This window comes from Mus pahari, chromosome 7, assembly GCF_900095145.1.
Source record: "Mus pahari chromosome 7, PAHARI_EIJ_v1.1, whole genome shotgun sequence".
NCBI lineage: Eukaryota > Metazoa > Chordata > Mammalia > Rodentia > Muridae > Mus > Mus pahari.
Window position 1 is genome coordinate 93,701,753 of NC_034596.1, and position 18,056 is coordinate 93,719,808.

Sequence of the window (18,056 nt, forward strand, 5' to 3'; positions counted from 1 at the left end):
AAACAAACAAACAAACAAACAAACAAACAGAGCTAAAAACCGGGAAAGGTAGACATTGGTAATGTGGATTTAAAATAAAGACAAACCGCACTGTTAATCAGAGGAGAGGCTAAAGCTAAAGGAGAAGGAAAGGGCTTGAGCCTGGAAGAGCTGGAGCACACTGCTGCAGCCACAGGAAATAAAAGCACAGGTGGTAAGCCAGACGCCACTGTAACGGACTACTCATAATCTACACAGAATCTATCAGCCAGGGGACGAAGCAGTTCTCAATAAAACCTCTTCAAAATACATCTCCTACAGCCCGAGTGCTACCAGAAGAAATAGCCAAACACGCAGTGTGATGGGGAGATTTTGACACATCACTCTCAGCACCAACCAGGCTTCTCATATGTAAGACATGTATACACACACATACACACACACACACACACACACACACACACACACTTACACACACGAGGTTGTTATATAGACTGTGTCAACACATATACAAACAAATAAACAATGGAAAAGACACTTTTTAAAAATAAAAGCACACATGGAACACTTAAAAATTGGTTTGTACTAAAATATACTGTCTTTATTTGACCTATGTACTAGGGCTTTCAGACGAGGCCTCAATGTCTCAAATTCCCAAGAAGTCTCATATCAGGTGCATTCAAGTTCATGGTGAACGTTGAAGTGGAAACTGAAAAGTAAGAAGCTACTATTCCTTTTTTGGTTTGGAAAGTCATATATATACTTCTAAAAATATGTGTAAGTCATGGAAGAAATCAAAGTGGAAATAGAAACTACTTAAGATCACAGGGTGCAACAAGGCTGTGGTTTGCAGGAAATCAAAATATTAAGCTTTGTAGAGAAAAGAGTTTAAAAAGAAAGGAAAACAGATAGCAAAGTCAATGAAGGGGCTGGAGAGATGGCTAAGCAGTAAGGGCACGGGCTGCTCTGGCAGAGGACCTGGATTCAGTTCCTTGCACCCAGGCGGTGGCTCAATGACCTGTAACTTCAGCTCCAAGGGATCTGATGCCCTCTACTGGACTCTGTGGGGACCACACTCACGTGATTCATACACGCATACACACATGCATATAAACAAAGATTCTTATCCTTCTTAAACTAATCGGATAAAATGATACCTCGGAAGAGAAAAATGACAATGCTAGCAAGCAAAAAGAGAAGATACAAATGAAATTTCAAAACACCAAGCTATGAAAGATATTTTAAGAGATAGTAAGTACCGAGAATAACTTTATCCCAAGACACTTGTATACTTGGTGAAATGGACAGATTCCCAGAGTTACCAAATTAGCTCAACAGGAAATACCAAGCCTACCTTACCGTATAATCACCACACAGATTACACTAACAACTAATCATCCTGTAAGGACAATGCCAGCACCACACTGTTTTGCAAATGAGTTCCATCAACAATTCAGCAATAAAGATGTTAGATTTCATATAGAGAGGGGTGGGGGAAGTGATTAATGAGAGTGAATGCTCAATTTAATTTATGAGGCTAACATAATCTTGACACAGAAACCAGATAAGGATGGAGCTAGAGAGACACGACATAAACAAAACGGCAAATCCTCGTCTGAGATACCAGGTACCACTCCAGCATGATGTTAAAATGCAATGAGTCAAGGTGGTAAGCGCTGAGAAATGGAAGTGTTGTGTGGAGGTGGCAAATTTATTATGGAATTCATCATAGTAAAAAAAAAGTTAGAAAACACTTCAGTGAGTTTAAGGTGATAGAACTTTGGCGGGGGGGGGAATGAAATTCAAGAATTATCAATTATAAGATATATAGCAAAGTGGGACTGGACAGAATCTTGTCATTACTATAACATACTCTTTCTTTTTTTCTTTCTCTCTTTCTTTTTACAAAGCTCACTATGTAGACCAGGCTGGTCTTGAATTCACTGCCACCTTAGTGCTGGGTTAAGTTAAAGGCATGCATCATCATGCCCATGTCTTCCTAAAAAAAAAAAAAAAAAAATCAGCATCAAGAGCTGGTAAGATGACCATAAACGATCCAAATTCCCTTGTAAAGATTGTGGGACACTCTCACAGTGTAGCACTGCACAGCAGTAAAAAATGAGGCAGTCATAGCCGCATGAGGCAAATGGACCTCAGTGAGTATGCTGGAAGAAGACATAGTGTCCCAGCTAGAAAAACAAACAAACAAACAAACAAACAAACAAAGTCCAGTTCCAGGGGAGCTGGTGTTCTCTTCTAACAGCTGTGAGCACTGCACACATGTGGTATTCAGACGTAAAATCAGACAAAACATTCACAAAACATAAAGGTTGGCAGGGGATGGGGGTGCGGGGGCTGAGCGAGTCCAAGCCCAGCAGTCTGAAGAAGGATGTTAAGGAAAGGCAGGCAAAGAATCACTTCATAAAAGCTGCCTAGAGAATGCCCTCTCACCAAGTCAAGTTCTCCGGAAGGCCAGAAGCCAGAGCTTTGGGTTTGTAGTTTTCCCCCTGCATTCGTCATAGAACTCAGCCTAATTCTATCTGAACCTCATCTGTGAAATAAAGTTCATGGCTCCTTTTAGCCCTAGAGTCCCATCTGAGGGGAGGCAAGGGGAAAGAGTCCAGGGCTGAGGGGCTCACAGAACACAAACAGGAAAGGTCCTGAACCTCCCCCACATTTAGTGGCCTACCCCGAATCTGCAGGAGCTGAGGATTTTCAGATACGGGGGAAGAAAGGAACCATCAGGGCTTTCAGAGACATTTAGCCAGCGCCAGGGACTAGAGACACAAAGAATGCCCCAGTGGGTGCTGATCACTGGGCTTGAGGAGTCAGGCAAAGACTGCTGCTGGGACACGAGGCCCAGGAAACTCCAGTGTTCTTTCTGATGGCTTTCTTTGGATCCTTTCTCTACCTCACTTTTTAATATTTTCTTCTGCCTCGAAAGTTATCTCCCCCCGACCCCCGAGACAGGGATTTTCTGGGTAGCCCTGGCTGTTCTGGAACTTACTCTGTATAGCAGACTGTATTAGAACTCAGAGATGTGCCTGCCTCTGCCTCCCGAGTGCTGGGATTAAAGGGGCCATCATCGCCCAACACACATAATTTAATACTATGTTCTGAAGCTACCTTTGAAGGTCACAGTTTTAGAGACAAAAGACAACAGCTGCTTGGTCTTGCTAAACACAACACAACAACACAACACAGTGTGTGAAGAGACCCCTCTACTTCTATCTTCAGGATCCGTCAATGCTACACCCTCGGAACGTCTCCAAGCAACCGGGAGCAGAGCTGGCCAAGAAGGGTTCTCCAGATGGTCTGACCTCAAGAACTGGTGGTGTGACCAGCAGCAATGGCTGCCTTGTTTCCTGTTCCCTTGAAATGTTTTCAAGGTTCTTAGAGACCCAAATGAAATCAAGCAGTCTCACATGGTGACTATAGGGCAATTCCCCATGGTGCTGTGTGCTGAGGGCTAGACTTGCATCACTCCTTAAAGCTGGTGACCTTACCACAAGTCTGCCCTGCACTAAAGGTGGCAGAGGTTCAGCTAAAGCCATCTCCTGAGGTTAAGGACCCAGCCTCTGGTGCATGGGAAGGAGACCTGGGAGGGTGTGGGGCTCTTCACATCAATTGTAAGCATTTGCACTGGAGCTGACTTAGTATGTGCAGGGCTCACAGCTGTGCTAAACTCAATAATCCATGGGACCCATACAGGTCTCTGTGTGACTCTCTGAGCCACACCCAGGAGTCTGTTTCCTGAGCTTCTCTGCATAGATTCTGGATTCTGTTGCCCTACAAGGGCTCACCTCATACCTACTCTCTCAATCCTCTGGGAAAACTGGAGGAGTCATGTCTTTTTCATTGGGGAGGCTCCGAAGGGCCAGTGAGATGGCTTAGCTGGTAAAGGCAGTTGCTGCTAAGCCTGAGAATCTGAGTTCAAACCCTGGAACTCACACAGTGGGGAGAGGAAACAGGCTCCTGCACACAGCCCTGACCTCTATGCTCCCCACCCCCAGACACAAAACATTTAAAAAGAGTACCTGGGGACCACTCAGTGGTTACAAGCAATTCATGCTCTTTCAGAGGACCACAGCTCAGTTCCTAGTACCAACGCGGTGGGTGGCTCACAACGTTCTTAAATCACAACACCCTCTTTTAGCCTCTAGTGGGCAACACATGAAGGCGAAACACACACATACAGTAAAAATTAAAAACAAAACAAAACAAAAACAACCAACTTTCTATATTTAAGAAAGGACCTTGAAATTAAAATTAAGCTGTTTCAGACCCTACAGGGTTGTGGCCCTCCCTGCCTGGGAGGCAGCACAGGGCACTAAGTGGGAAGAACGCTCCCTCTTCTCCCAGGTCTATGATCACGTGCTCCGTTAGACGGAATCTCTCTCATATAGCTATCTGTCGTGTTAGGAACTGAACCTCATGCGTGTCTGGGACACTCTGACATCATTTCCATCTGACATTATTTTCAGCCATTCTGTGACACCCCTGCCGGGATTCCCCCCCAGGAAAAGCAGTAGCAGAAGCAGGCAGGGCGCAGAGGTTGAGCAGTGTTCGCGAGGGGCTTTGTCCCAAGCACTCTACGTCCGGCAAATATAAAGATAAGCAGCTTTCCGATGTCTAAGGATGGGCCAATCTTGGAGGTTATTGAGTAAAAAGTCAACACGGCCGAGTCAATTACACTATTGACAGATGCTCTTACGGGGAAGTTTCGCATCATAATTATATGCAAAGGAACCCAGCAAATACAAGCTGTGTAACGATCAGCTAATAAAAGTAACACTTCATCTATGTCAATAACAGTTTCAGACTCAAGACAAACAAACACGGCCTTTGCCACTCAGTCAAGAGGGGGGAAAAATCCCTGAAAGACAAATATTCTCACTTAAGTTGGGAAGTGCTTAGAATTATGCAGAAAACCTGTCACGCAAAGGGGAGGACGACACTGGCCTGTAGTGGGTGCTAGTGACTCTCCCAGGTGAACATGGAAACACCTGCAGGACCCTCAGGCGCACACTGTCCTGTGCACCTGCAGGAGACACTCAGGACTCCATTTGTCACCGGACTGTTTATTTCTCAAGCGCAGGTGAATTTAGGTTCAAGTGGCAGGTGGCCGAACTTAAATTTTATGATGAAAGGGAGTGAGCAGATTTCTCTCCCAGTCACACATCTTACTAACTGAGTCTTAGGCAACGCAGAATCTGCAAATGTACACCTAGCTGTATGCTCACTGTGGCGCCTGTGGTTACCCTAAAAGAGGGCAGGTACCACAAGCAAATGTCCCCAGGCTTACAGAGCTTACTATACTCTTCCCCCAATTTCTTTTGGAAATCTGAGGAGATTAGGCAGGTACAAGACTGTATTTGGACATTATTCTGCTTGTGTGTGTGTGTGTGTGTGTGTGTGTGTGTGTGTGTGTGTGTGTGATGATGATAACCAGTCAGCTTCCCCACGATGATGGACTGTGTCCACTCTGGAACTATAACAAAATAAAACCTTTCTTCCCTAAGTTATATTATGACAACAACAGAAAAGGAAATAACACAAGGTGAGCATGACCCAGGAAAGAAAGAAAGAAAGAAAGAAAGAAAGAAAGAAAGAAAGAAAGAAAGAAAGAAAGAAAGAAAGAAAGAAAGAAAGAAAGAGAAAAAAAAAGAAAAGAAAAGGCATGCAGCTGAGGGGAGGGTCTTCAGCAAGCAAGCAGCTCATGTGATTGGTCATCTGAGAAAGACCCAGTCCCACCCCCAGAATCAAGCCCCTGAGAAGAGAAAATACACACAAAGCTACACACCAAAAGGGCCACAGCCGAAGCTCATGTTGGTGGCCACTTTTGGGAAAGTGTTCTGAAGGAATCTGAACACTGAAGGAAGTCTACAGAAGGCACCGCAAAAGTAAGGCATACAGGCCATGAGCTATTTGTCTGTGCTGGTCAGTATTAGCTGTCAACCTGGTAGAATCCAGAATACTTGGGAGACAGGCCCTTTGGCATGCCTCTGGGGAATATCTTGCAGGAGAAGGGGGAAAGGTCTGTCCACAGTAGGTAGTACTGTTCTTTGGGCAGGGGGTGTTGGGCTGTGTATATGGAGAACATTGAGCTGAACAATAGTCCGTATTCCCCGTTCCCTGCATCCTGACTGTGATGTGATCAGTTGCTTCAAGCTCCTGTTGCTCCGGTCTCCCTCCCAGGATGGACCATGCCCCTTAACCACCAGCCTTTCCCCCTACATTGCTTTGGTCAGGATATTTTACTACAGCAATATGAAAAAGAAACTAAGATGCCATTGAACACACTTAGCTCAAGGAGAGAGGCAGGGTTTGGGGATGGTGGGGTGACATGGAGGGAGTCATGGAAAGAGCTTCTGGTAGTCCCGGAAGTCGAGGTTTAGGAAACTGGTAAGGTAGTGAGTGACTGATACACGGGCAAGAGAACAAGGAGACTGTCTCGCTGCACGTGAGGGTTGTAAGCCAGAGGTGGACCGGACCCCTGGGGTTGCTGAGAGAAATGAGAAGGATGGAGGAAAGAAATCATTCAAAGAAGAGCTCATTCAGTGTCCCCTGACCTGACCATCAGTGACTGGAAAATGACACCCCCGCTGTTCATATACTTCTTACCAAATCACATTTCACATGCAATTTTGCATGTTTTACTGCACCCCTCCATGTAGACATAAAGTCTTACAGATGAGGGAACCAAGGCAGGTCCAGAGAGATGAGACGCCATCCCAGGGTCACAGGATGGGAAGCGCTGGTCCAGTGCCCAGTCAACAACTGCTCACCCTTGCCTTCTAGCTGATTGTGCCCTGTTACTTAAGAAAACCCTTAGCTGTACCCTGTCTGCTCACCAGGGAAGATGATGAGGAGGGCGTTTGGATGGGTGTGCTGCCCTTTGATCTCTTACCCCACTACCCAGGCAGGCTCAGGCCCAGCAAGCTCTTCTCTTACCTTATGGCTGCCGTCATCCCAATGGGCGTGATTGGCAACGGCCGGACACCAGGAAACAGCCCTCGGCTCAGAACCCTCGCTCCATTTTGTATCACTCCTGGAGAAACTAGAAAAGTAAAGAAAAAAAAGACACATCAGGGGTGATTTCAAATGTAAAGAAGTTGGCAATTTTGAGAGAGAGAAAGGGAGGGCAGAGCATGTATGTGTGCAAGCACGCGCGCACATACACACACACACACACACACACACGCACACGCAAGAGGAAAGAGTACAGAAAACAAGACAGAAAGAAAGACAATGTGCAAGCTGAGTAATCAATAGCTTACAAATTACTGATACTTCCATTAAAAAAGAATCAATCAAACATGAGTTTAAAATATAAAAAAAGAAAAACAGACAGACAGACACCTGGGCTGGGAATAGAAGACTCAGTGGTTAAGAGGGCTTGCTCTCTGAGCACAGGACCACAGTATGAATTCTTAGCAGTTGGTTAAAGTACAGGGCTGAGAGCTCACTGGTGACCAGCCTAGCCCCTGAACGTGTGATTCAGCGGGAGACTCCTTCTCAAGGCAGCAAGGTGGACAGTGGCAGAGGAAGAACCAATGACCTGGAAGGTGCACAGGCACACCTACCTGAATAGTCACCTGTTCAAAACACATGGCACACGCACATGTGTGTACGCACGCACGCTTACCCAAAATAGAACAACATTCTATTTCCTACATCTATTAGTAAAATCTCTTATATTTGGTCTTTCCCCAATAACATTTAAAGTCACCAAGATTACAATGGGCCTGCAGGTGACCTAATGATTAAACGATTACACTTCTCATGCCTGCTTTGGTTAAAGGTTGGGAATATCTATTTATTTGTCCTTCATCCAAAATGGGAGGAAAAAAGAAAGCAGCTTTAAAACAAAACCACAGTCAAATCCTTATCTGAAGGACTCTGCCTCTCCACATGCCAAGCTCACTGAGGGAGCTGCCTTTCCTGGGGCTGCCTGGAGGGGTGGGCTGCACAAGCCCTGGCTTCTGTACAATCAGGGCCTGGCTTCCTACATGGCCCTCTCCAGCATTCCTTATCCTGGTGTTTCTACATATACACTGTAACAACTTTCCACTAGTGACCATAAGATCTTGTGTGGCAGCCATTCCCTGATCGTGCCCCCGAGAACTTACATTCCAGGGAGTCCTAGACATCTGACCTTTCTTCACCTCCTAAACAGTAGCTTCCACTAGCCAGCTTCTCTAGCTCGTGCTGCATCTACAGGGTCTGGCCACAGGTCTGTGGGACCAGGGAAGCCTTGTAGATAGATTATGAGGACCCCTACCTTACTTCTTGTGTGACAGTGTGGAAACCCCCAAATGTATATTCTGCTCTCTAAAGAATATTCTAGACCTCTTCTGCTCCCTATAATCCTGGCACATACTGAAGAGAAGTGGATAAATAGAGCCCTTTCAAACAAGCAACAATGAAGTGCTAGAAAATTATACATTTAAAAATGAAAACCAGTCTAGATGTCAAAATTTAAAACCCATGTTATTTGCAAACAATACGAGACAAATTGCTAACACACGCATGTTTCATAATTTTGAGGTCTCTAAGAGTATGTTTTCAGGATTGAGACTATTGCTCAGTTGGCAGAATGCTTGCCTACTCCACAAAGCCCTGGGCTTGGTTGCCAGCACCCTATAAAACAGCCATGGTGCTATAACCCCAGCACGTAGGAGGCACAGGCGGGAGATCAGAATGTCACTAGAGTTATCCTCGGCTACATGGCGTTTCAGGAGGGGGTTTTGAAATTGCTTCATGTAGGGTAAACATCCACTCTTGAATATGAAATAATTCCTACAAATTGCCTTATTAGGTGTGTATGTTGCCTGTGTGTGGCGTACATGCCAGGATACGGTGACTATGTGGGAGCGGACACGCCAGGACACACGTGGAAGTTGGAGGACGTCTCTTTGGAATCCGTTCTCACCTTCCAATTTTATGTGGGTTCTGGGGATCAAACACCTTTACCAGCTGAGATATCCTGCCTGCCTGAATAGAGAATTCTTTAATAGGCTGTCCATTACTTTGGGCTTTCTGTAATTCTTGCTAATGAACTTTTGACATTTCTCTTCTAGGCTTATACAAGGTCCTTGTTAGAAGGTCTTCCAAAAGAAGGATGAAGGCTTAAGACTGCCATTCTTGCCCAAATCAGTACTACAGCACAGTCCCGTTTTCAGAAACATCCCTAGTCTCTTACTGTAACTAATCAGTGTGTAAGGCACAGCCAGAGCAGAAACTTGACTCATTCCCAATTGGCGGCCTAACTTCAGAGGGCAGGTGAGGTTACTGGAGACAGGAGAATAACGAGTTACCTTAAGAACGTGGGTACTGTTGCAATAGGCAGGTAGTTACTCCATGAGGATGCAGTGTCCGAAAGCTTTATTACCTGATTTATATTATCTGATACCAAGACTTTGTATAAAATTGCATGAATTAAGGCAGTGTGAGACTCTGCCAATTATCGCCATTCATAGAACTGGGATAAAATGGATCTAGAAAACAGACTCACACTTAGTATGACAACTGAGCTCTGACAGAGGCAGGTATCAAGGCAGCAGAGTACTAGGAAGGACAGTATCACAGCACGGATAATAACCCTTTGGGAGGAAAACAAACCTTGACCCTTACCTGGCACTGCACGTGAAGATTAATCATAAACAGATTTATAGTTCACAACGGTTAGAGGCAGGTTCAGGAGAACTCAGATTTGCAGCTGCCTGCTGTAGTCTACTGAGTGTGTACAGGCTTTTGTCAGCTGTCTGGAGACTGCGGGAGAGGGGTTCAAAGGCTTCTGATGGCACTCCCGAAGTCACTGGATGAGCTTAATCCTGACACTGTGGGTCCCTCACTGAGGATCTCACAGAGAACAGTAAATGGATTGGATAAAATGGGCCATGTCACAAAAGAACTTAAATACTGGAAATCTGTACCACGATTCTAACCATTGTCAGTAATTAGTATCTTCCTGTGAATCAGGGTAACTATAATCAAGTCGGAGAGAAAGACTGGGTGTACGTGTGTGAACAAATTAGGGTAAGTTCTAAGGTTGGTGTGGGGGCTATAGCCACACAGATGGCGATGCCTGATGCCAAGTATAAGTATCCTGAGGACTTGTTATGGGAAGTGCTGTCTGCACTGGACCTCGAAGGCAGAAAAGCAGCACACACACTCAGAAATGGTAAAAATAACTGTACCGCGTGCAAAAGGAAACGAACATGGTCTTTGCTCCAGGAGGCTATCCCACTGTGGTAGTTTGAATAAGTAATGCCCTCCAGAGGCTCAAGCATTTGAACACTTGGCTCCAGGGGGTGACACTGTGTGTAGAGAAGGTGTGGCCTTGCTGGAGGCTGGCTCTGAGAGTGTACAGCCTTGCTCTGCTTTCCAGTCGACCCTCTGCTCTGTGCTTGTGATGGAAGGCATGACTTCTCGGCTTCCGGCCACTGTCCCATCACAATGGACTCATCCCTGTGGCAGCAACAGAGAAGCAGCTAAGGAACGCAGGCACACTGGGACTTTACCCAGTGCCGCAGTCTGGAGCAGGAAAGTGGCCTGCAAGGAGGTGGCTGGGAACTCCAGGCCTGTGCCCCACTTCTGCCAGTTAATTGCTTTGTCTCTGAAGCAAGCTATGTCAACTCAAGTAAGCCAGGGATGCTTCACCCCCTGCAAGTGGTGTTCCCACTGAAGTGATCGTTCAGGGGGAGGTTTACTAGGAAATGCATGAGAGTCAGTATCATCATCAGACCCACTTTCACAGAAGAACCTCAAGGCACTGTGCCTCCCCAACCTCAGGCCAGCTGAAAACCCACAAAAGGGAACAAGCCGAAAGCCAGGCTGAGCCAGACCTGAGCTGTGTTCCTGGTGACAGAGTGACTAGGACAGCAGTGACGGCTCCTGTGATACTTCGGTTCCCAGGTACATACTGTCACCATCACCCCTGGAAGGGAAGTGGGCCAAAGGAGTCACAGGGCACACTCGTGTGGTCATGAGTCACCCGCCAATGAGGAGGACCCACAGTCAGAGGTCCATGTCCCAAATGCACAGTTCTCTGCCTAAATGTCCAGACACTTCACACACTAGGACACTTCAGCTGGAAGGGAAAACAGGAAGAAACTAGCTCCAGCAAACACCTATTGGAGGCTAGGCTTTGGAGAGACTCCCTACCCACCATGCAGAGTGTAAGAAGGGCTCTGTGCAGCATGGCATCAGATAACACTGGGTATCCCACCCTAGTCAGGTGGCACAAACACACCTTGTAGGGTTGTTCTGAGGATTACATAAGGGAAGCAATGAAAACTGCTTAGCCTATGGGCTGGTGATGTATGCTTATGAATGTCAACTCTGTTCCCATTATCCTTCAACCAGCCCACATCACCTCTCCAGAAACTCCAGTGAATTATCTCTAAGACACATGGTTTAATGGGGGAAATTCAATTCTTTCCAGTCTACTATGCCTTTGGTAGCTAGCCCTAACCCTACATACACATCTTCCCAACGTGCTGTATTCACTTCAAAGCAACCTGGCAGCAGTAGTAGGTGTGTGCCTGAGATCCAAAACTGCCTGGGAATGTAAGGTGGCTCACCCTCTGAACCAGGACCTCCTTCTCAGGGGAGCTGCTGAGTCCAGCCTACAGTCCCTGCCATTTCTTGGTCTTCCTCACTGGCAGCACACTCCATACTGAGATGGTGACCATGCATGTGCCCACTCCCTGGCTGCCGAGAGCCAGCTGTGACACTTAAGTGTGCCTCCATCTCTTCTCCTTTCTGTTCCCACCCCTAAGTGTCAGGAATGAGGTCTCTGGAAACTGGCACAGCCAGTTTACAATGGCTCTGTGGAAAAAGGCATTGAGAGCCGTCTCCCTTTCCATTGAACACTGGGCAGGAATATGAGCCCATTCGCCTGCCCTTAGTCTAAAATTAGCATCTTTCTTTCCCTTCTTTACTGGCTGGTTTTGTATGTCAACTTGACACAAGCTAGAGTCATCAGAGAGGAAGGAGCCTCAGTTGAGAAAATGCTTCCATGAGATCCAGCTGTAAGGCATTGTCTTAATTAATGATCAATGGGGGAGGCCCAAGCCCACGGTAGATGCTGCCATCCTTGGGCTGTTGGTCCTGGGGCTCTATAAGAAAGCGGGCTGACCAAGCCACGTGAAGCAAGCCAGTAAGCAGCACCCCTCTATGGCCTCTGCATCAGCTCCGGCCTCCAGGTTCTAGTCCCACTTGAGTTTCTACCTGACTTCCTCCAATGATGGACTATGACCTGGCCAAATAAACCCCTTCTTCCCATCTTGCTTTTTGTTTGTGGTGTTTCATTACAGCAATGGAAACCCTGACTAAGACCCCTTCTCTCACTATCCACCTCCTGGGGGAAAAAAAAACCAATACATTCCAAGACCAACACAACCCATCACCTCACGTTCTCAGATGGAGTTAGGAGGCAGCTCAGTCAAATACTTAAGAAAATACACGTTTGAAGCCAACTTCTAACTCTGTGCACCCAGTAGAAGAGGTCTGAGCATCCCTTTTTGGTCGACGGTGTTCACATCTTTTCTCCCAGCAACCCGGGAGAAGAGAACAGTTGCTGGAGCCAGTAGTGCACAGGCTTCGGCAACAGACTCCCCAGCACTTACTGGTTTTCTTAAGTCATAGAATGTCTCCAAGGCCCCCTCAAATCAGCTAGACTGTGACACTCACACCTGGCCAGGGACAAGCAGCATGGATCGGTGCAGACTCTATGGCCATCCAGCTAGGATTTGCTTGTCCCTGCCTCCCTGGTACCATTACTACAGGCATGTATTCCCTAACCCCAAGCCCCACGTCTAGGACTCAGGTCCTCATGCAAGTACTACTGATGGAGCCACTTTTCAGGATCTAAAGCTCATTTCTGTTCTGAAAGGTCCGAGGCATAAAACAAACATTTCTGCACACTGTGCGGGCCCTCAGCACTTCACCTGCCTCGCTCTTTGATAGGCATCTCCCTTAGTCTTTGCAAGGTCTAAAATTAACCTCAGCGGGAGCTTGCAGCTCTGCCATTGGAGGGCAGCCCTGGCTAACACCATGAGAGGCCGTAAGCGGAGCAGCAGGCCATCCCTGCCATCATTCCTCCCCCGAAGGCACCCCTTCCACCTGCTTGCTTAGAAGCAGGCTGGGGACGGGCTGTCAAGGCAGGCAGGGCACAGCCTGTTTCCTGTGGTCTTTCTTCTGTGGAGCCCCTATATAAAGGACATATACCCCAGTTCCAGGCAGCACTCCCTATCCCTCTTGGTCCATTCTGCTGGTTTGTTTATTATTGAGAGTTCCGTCTCTGGGAAAATTCCAACCCAGGATTATATAAGCCTTTGGAGATGGCTAATGGTGACCTAGTTTCTCCACAGGGGTTAACGATGACTCACAAGGATTGTCAAGGAAGCAACTAGGCAGGTGATTCAGGAGATACGAGCAGCTGAGATCAGTCTACACCGCCACTCTTTAGGGAGAGACAGGAGTAGGTGGGGAGGTTTTGATTTCAGAAGGTAAGATGAGCAGACAGCCATGCTCTTGGCTGACTGTTCTGGAAGTGGCATTTTGCGCACGATGGCCCTTCTTGCAGAACGTATCCCATACACTGAGTGACACCAGGGGCACAAACTGTTAGAAGCCAAGGCTTTAATTAACTGTGCCTCTCTGCAAATTGCAGTAGACAATTGAAACAAGAGGGGGTGGCCCTCAAGGATTGCAGTCCGACCACTGCAGGGTTCCTGGGTTCTCACTAGTGTCTCAGGCAGACTCTATTCTGTAACTCACTGAGCCTCAGAGCCAGTGTGCTGGCCCTGGCTTAGCTTTTCGGATGCCAAACAAGGAAGAGGAGAGGGATAGATCTAAGGGGCTGCCACTCGGTGACCTGAAGTGCAGTGGCTACAAAGCACAATGACAAAGGGGGTGGGGGGGACCCCTTTCTAGCAACCAAGCCAGCCTGTTAATTGCCAGGAATGAACAGTGCCAGGAGAGGAGGTGGGTAGCTTGCTACTCGGAGGGGCAGCCCAGGGGTGAAGTAGGAAGCTATAAATAGCAAGGCACGAGGAGGCTCTATAAACAGAAACTGGCCACAGCACCCAGCCCCAGGGAAGAGAGCAGCAGAAAACATATGGGGTTCTCAGAAGCCAGGCTGGCCAGCTCCGGTCAGGCCTGGGCTACAGAGCAAGCTCCAGGACAGCTCCATAGGGAAACCCTGTCTTGCAACCTCCTCCCCCCCCCCCCCAATGTAAAGGAAACTAAAGCTACAGTTGGAATGGGCTAAAAAGACCCGTGGACATACTTCCCTCTGGTTGCGTCCACTAGGAGATGGCAGATTTGACATGATCCCTAACTATGGCGCTGTTCCAATCTTTAGGGGCTCTGCAGCCTGCCACTGACTGTGCTTACACTGGACCTCCAGATGGGAAGGCAGATATGAAGCCAGTGTCCACGTTCTTCTTATTCTCAGTTCCCATTGCTGTTCCTGCCTCTGAGCATGTCCTCTGGTGACCTTCATGGGCAGCCCAGTGGTGCCTGCCAGGACCCTGGAGAGTCTTCTTGGCCTGGGCCCTTGTGAAGGGTGTGGCTACACTTTCACAGAATGTTGTTAAAAGCTTTCTTCTTAAAAAGCCCACTAAAATGATCCTACAGAGCTGGGGAAGGGAGCCCCATCCTGAGTCCTGGTTTCCATCCCCAGATCACATATGCACATATGGTATGGTGGTGCATTCCAGAGAAACAGCGGCAGGAGGATAAGAAGTTCGAGGTCACCCCTGGCTACATAGAAAGTTTGGGGGCCAGCCCGGATCCCATGGAACCCCACCCTAGAAAGAATGGAAAAAGAATCCACACCTTTAACACATGAGCACTTTTAAAACTCAGTGTGGCACTTGGACATAAATAGGACTGTGGATATTGCAGAAAGAGAATTACAGCTGGAGAGTTACAGGGGTGGAGAGGAAAGGTTCGTTTGGCCAAGAAAATATCAAAAAGCAATCCTGTTAGCAATTCAGGAGAACCCAACCTGTGGTCAAGAGGCCAGGAATAAGAGACTTTCAGGAGAGACACTGAAGATCTGTGAGTGCTCAGTCCCACCCCTTGACTTTCCTGAACTCTCCATTCCCTTCTCTACATACACTAGGGACTAGTCCATCAAAGTACATACACATAAAGTAACACACACAGCGGCATCGAGCCGAGGAAGGGGTTTGAATTTACACGGCTCTGAGGAGATCCGAGTGCTTCCACTAAGACAGGTCATGCCACCTGATCGTAGGGACCTTTCCAGCTTGTGTCTTGATTAACCACTGGAGTCTGTAATTTTTTCCTGATATGTCATCTAAGGATGGATTTTAAGTACAGATTTCTCTGACACTTCAGAGTCACATTCCAGGCTAGCGAGGTGATCTGCTATCTGCTTAGCAGTGGAGTAGACTGGCTGGAGGTGTAAGCAGCCTCACCCTCCATAGGCCAGGAAATGGAGGCTGGCAATGGGGAGTGAGTGCTCTGCAGTCAGGGCAGGTAAGGGTGGCCCCAGGCACAGGGCCAGGCTGTCTGAACATGCTCGCTTGGCAGTATCTCTTGGATCTTTTAAAATAGGTACAAAGAAAAGCGACGGGACCGCGGTCTGGAATTCTTATCACTCCACCACAAATCTACTGTGCATCTTGGGAGGGATGTTTTCTTGTGGGAAATGCTACTGTCTCCAAAGTGGGGGAGTTCTCATTGCTTTAGAAGGAAATGATATCTTCAGAAAGCCAGAGCTCCACGTCAGCTGGAAACCTAGTCACAGGCACAAGACAGGTAGGGAGCAGTCACTAGTGGTGTCACAGGAGGATCGGCCATGTCGAGTCACTTTCTGCACGTGTGACAGAGCAGCACCCTGACAGAAGACACACAGATCTTAGTGTACCACCTCTTGCCTCAGTGTGGTTCTGGCCAGATGTGGGGCACAGACAGACACACTGGCCTCAAGCTGTGAGGAGGGGGAAACATCTTGTTTTCAGGTCAGCTATAAAGATGAGAATGGGAAAGGAAAGACACCAGGCAGTGGGCAAGAGTCAGGCCCAAGCAAGGCAATGAACGACCTGTTGTCATTAAGTTAACACTGCTCAGTGAGCCCTACTAAACTACGTCAGCCCTGCCCTTCTCTCTGTGGACACTTAGTAGGCAGGGTAGAGGTGATGCAGGTTCTGTGGTACTGTGGTTCCATTTTAAGGCCAAGCCACTCATGGGCAGGCCAAACTCTCCCAGAATGCACCCTAATATTATTGAAGACCTAGACAGGAAAAACAAAACAAAAAAAAAAAACAAAACCGTTTACAACTGGGTACTGCTTAGCTCAATGGTGGCTAAGGTGGCCCAGGGAATCTCTCCTACAGAGTCATGGAGATGGCTCCTGCAGGGGAAACATCTCCAGCAGGAGTGGTTAGTGGGAACCTTTTTCTTCTCCTCAGTCCTGACAGTATGTGGGAACTCGAAGCATACCTCTGCACTGGCTCACGCACAGTCACGGCTGTATGTGTACATGCATGTGCATGTTAAGTTCACCACACACTCAGTTTTGAAGGGGATGCTCCATGTGCAGAGCTATGTCAGCATTAGTGCTTCCTACGGCCTGGGATGTAAATGAGAGGTTACGTTCACAAACTATGGTGCTGTATGCTATAGAAACATCTACTCACAACCTGCTTGTATCTCAGGGGGAGAATTCAAAAGCATCATGGCACTGGCAGCATCAATGTCAGGATCTGGAAAAATCAACCAATAAATAACATTATTTACAACGGGGCTGGTGTGTATGTGTCTTTTTTTCCCCCTGCAAGTTACAGCTTATGAATGTGACAGAGAAAAAAAAAGCCATCCAGATGAAGGACTGCAGGGGTGACTCTCACACCATTCGGACTTGAGAGAAAGAAAAGTTATTCTAGAATGCGATTCAAGGAACATGATAGTATTTTCTTCTTCTTCTTTAAGATCTATGACCATGTCCTCTCATGCTTCTTAATGTTGGGATCTGTGCTGTGGATGTCTGATAAACTGCTGGTCTGGGTGCCCTCAGTTTTTTTACGCTGGGATGGAGAAGTAGGTAAGCCAGCAACAATAGGAAGGTCAGCCTGAGGATCTCTAATGTTGGGAGAGGAACTCACAGCATCAGAGAAAGCTCTGAAAACCCCTGCATCCAGACAGATACAAACAAGACATTTGGTCATTTCCATTTGTCAGCAGAATAGAAATCGCATTTTGCAAGGGTATGTATGCACGAAGGTATTTTTTTTTTAAGCACATAAAGTATAAAGAAAGGAATTGAGGAAGTTCTGCTGTTGAAGGCTTACATCCTCATTTATTATTGCTTTTAATCTGCTCCCTCCTGAACGCACATCACTTTATTGCTATAATTCTTAATAGGTTTCTGAATCCTTACCAATCCACCAGTTGACAGATGGCAGGTTATATAGAGACAGAGAAAAATATTATCCCTTTATAACTAAATTCATTTCTCTCTGAGAAACAGCAGCGCTGCTGCTATGGAAATGAAGGTCACCATGGCAACGGTAAACAACCCCCAAGAATGGTCACTGAATAGGCTGAAAAGAACATCTGCCCCAGCCCAGCGTCCCAGCTGCCCTGGGGCGAAATTCGCTAATAGTGCAGTGAGGCCTTGTGACAGAAGCTGCCGCCTGTCCCCTGTCCAAATAAATGAAGTGTGCAATTGAAGCCGACATCAAAATGCCTGCCCATGCAGATTACTGCCTCCGTGTCCGCTAAACCCAGTAACTAATGACTGGGGAGAGGGGGCCTCGTACTTGTCAGTTTTTGTACAAATTACATACCAAAAAATTCAATTTACCACTAATGGCTCCATGGCACTTTATTTTGGGTATTATGCAAGAAAATTACTTTTTTACTGTTTTAAAAAAGTGCATTTTTCATACTTTCTATGTGTAGTTTAATTCCAAGGGAGTAATGCAAAGCATGATTAAACCCCACAAGCGATTAATAATATGGATGATGCTGCTTTCAGAAGACAATGCCTCAGGAAAAATAAAAAATAAAAAGGTAAAGAAACTTCACTCTGC

The 18,056-nt window shown here is 46.9% G+C and overlaps 1 protein-coding gene across 6 annotated transcripts in view; it reads right to left on the reverse strand.

The window, feature by feature from the left end:
* The window catches only part of Foxn3 (forkhead box N3), a 374,947-nt gene that overhangs the window by 12,138 nt on the left and 344,753 nt on the right, over positions 1 to 18,056 (reverse strand). For 4 of the 6 annotated variants that reach the window (XM_029540799.1, XM_029540798.1, XM_021201834.2 and 1 more), the window contains 2 exons: positions 16,662 to 16,727; positions 6,934 to 7,039 (listed from right to left, as the gene is read on the reverse strand). In XM_029540799.1, the coding sequence (XP_029396659.1) occupies positions 6,934 to 7,039; positions 16,662 to 16,727 (172 nt within the window). The remainder of the gene's footprint in view (positions 1 to 6,933; positions 7,040 to 16,661; positions 16,728 to 18,056) is intronic. The other 2 variants (XM_029540801.1, XM_021201835.2) reach the window with 2 other exon arrangements.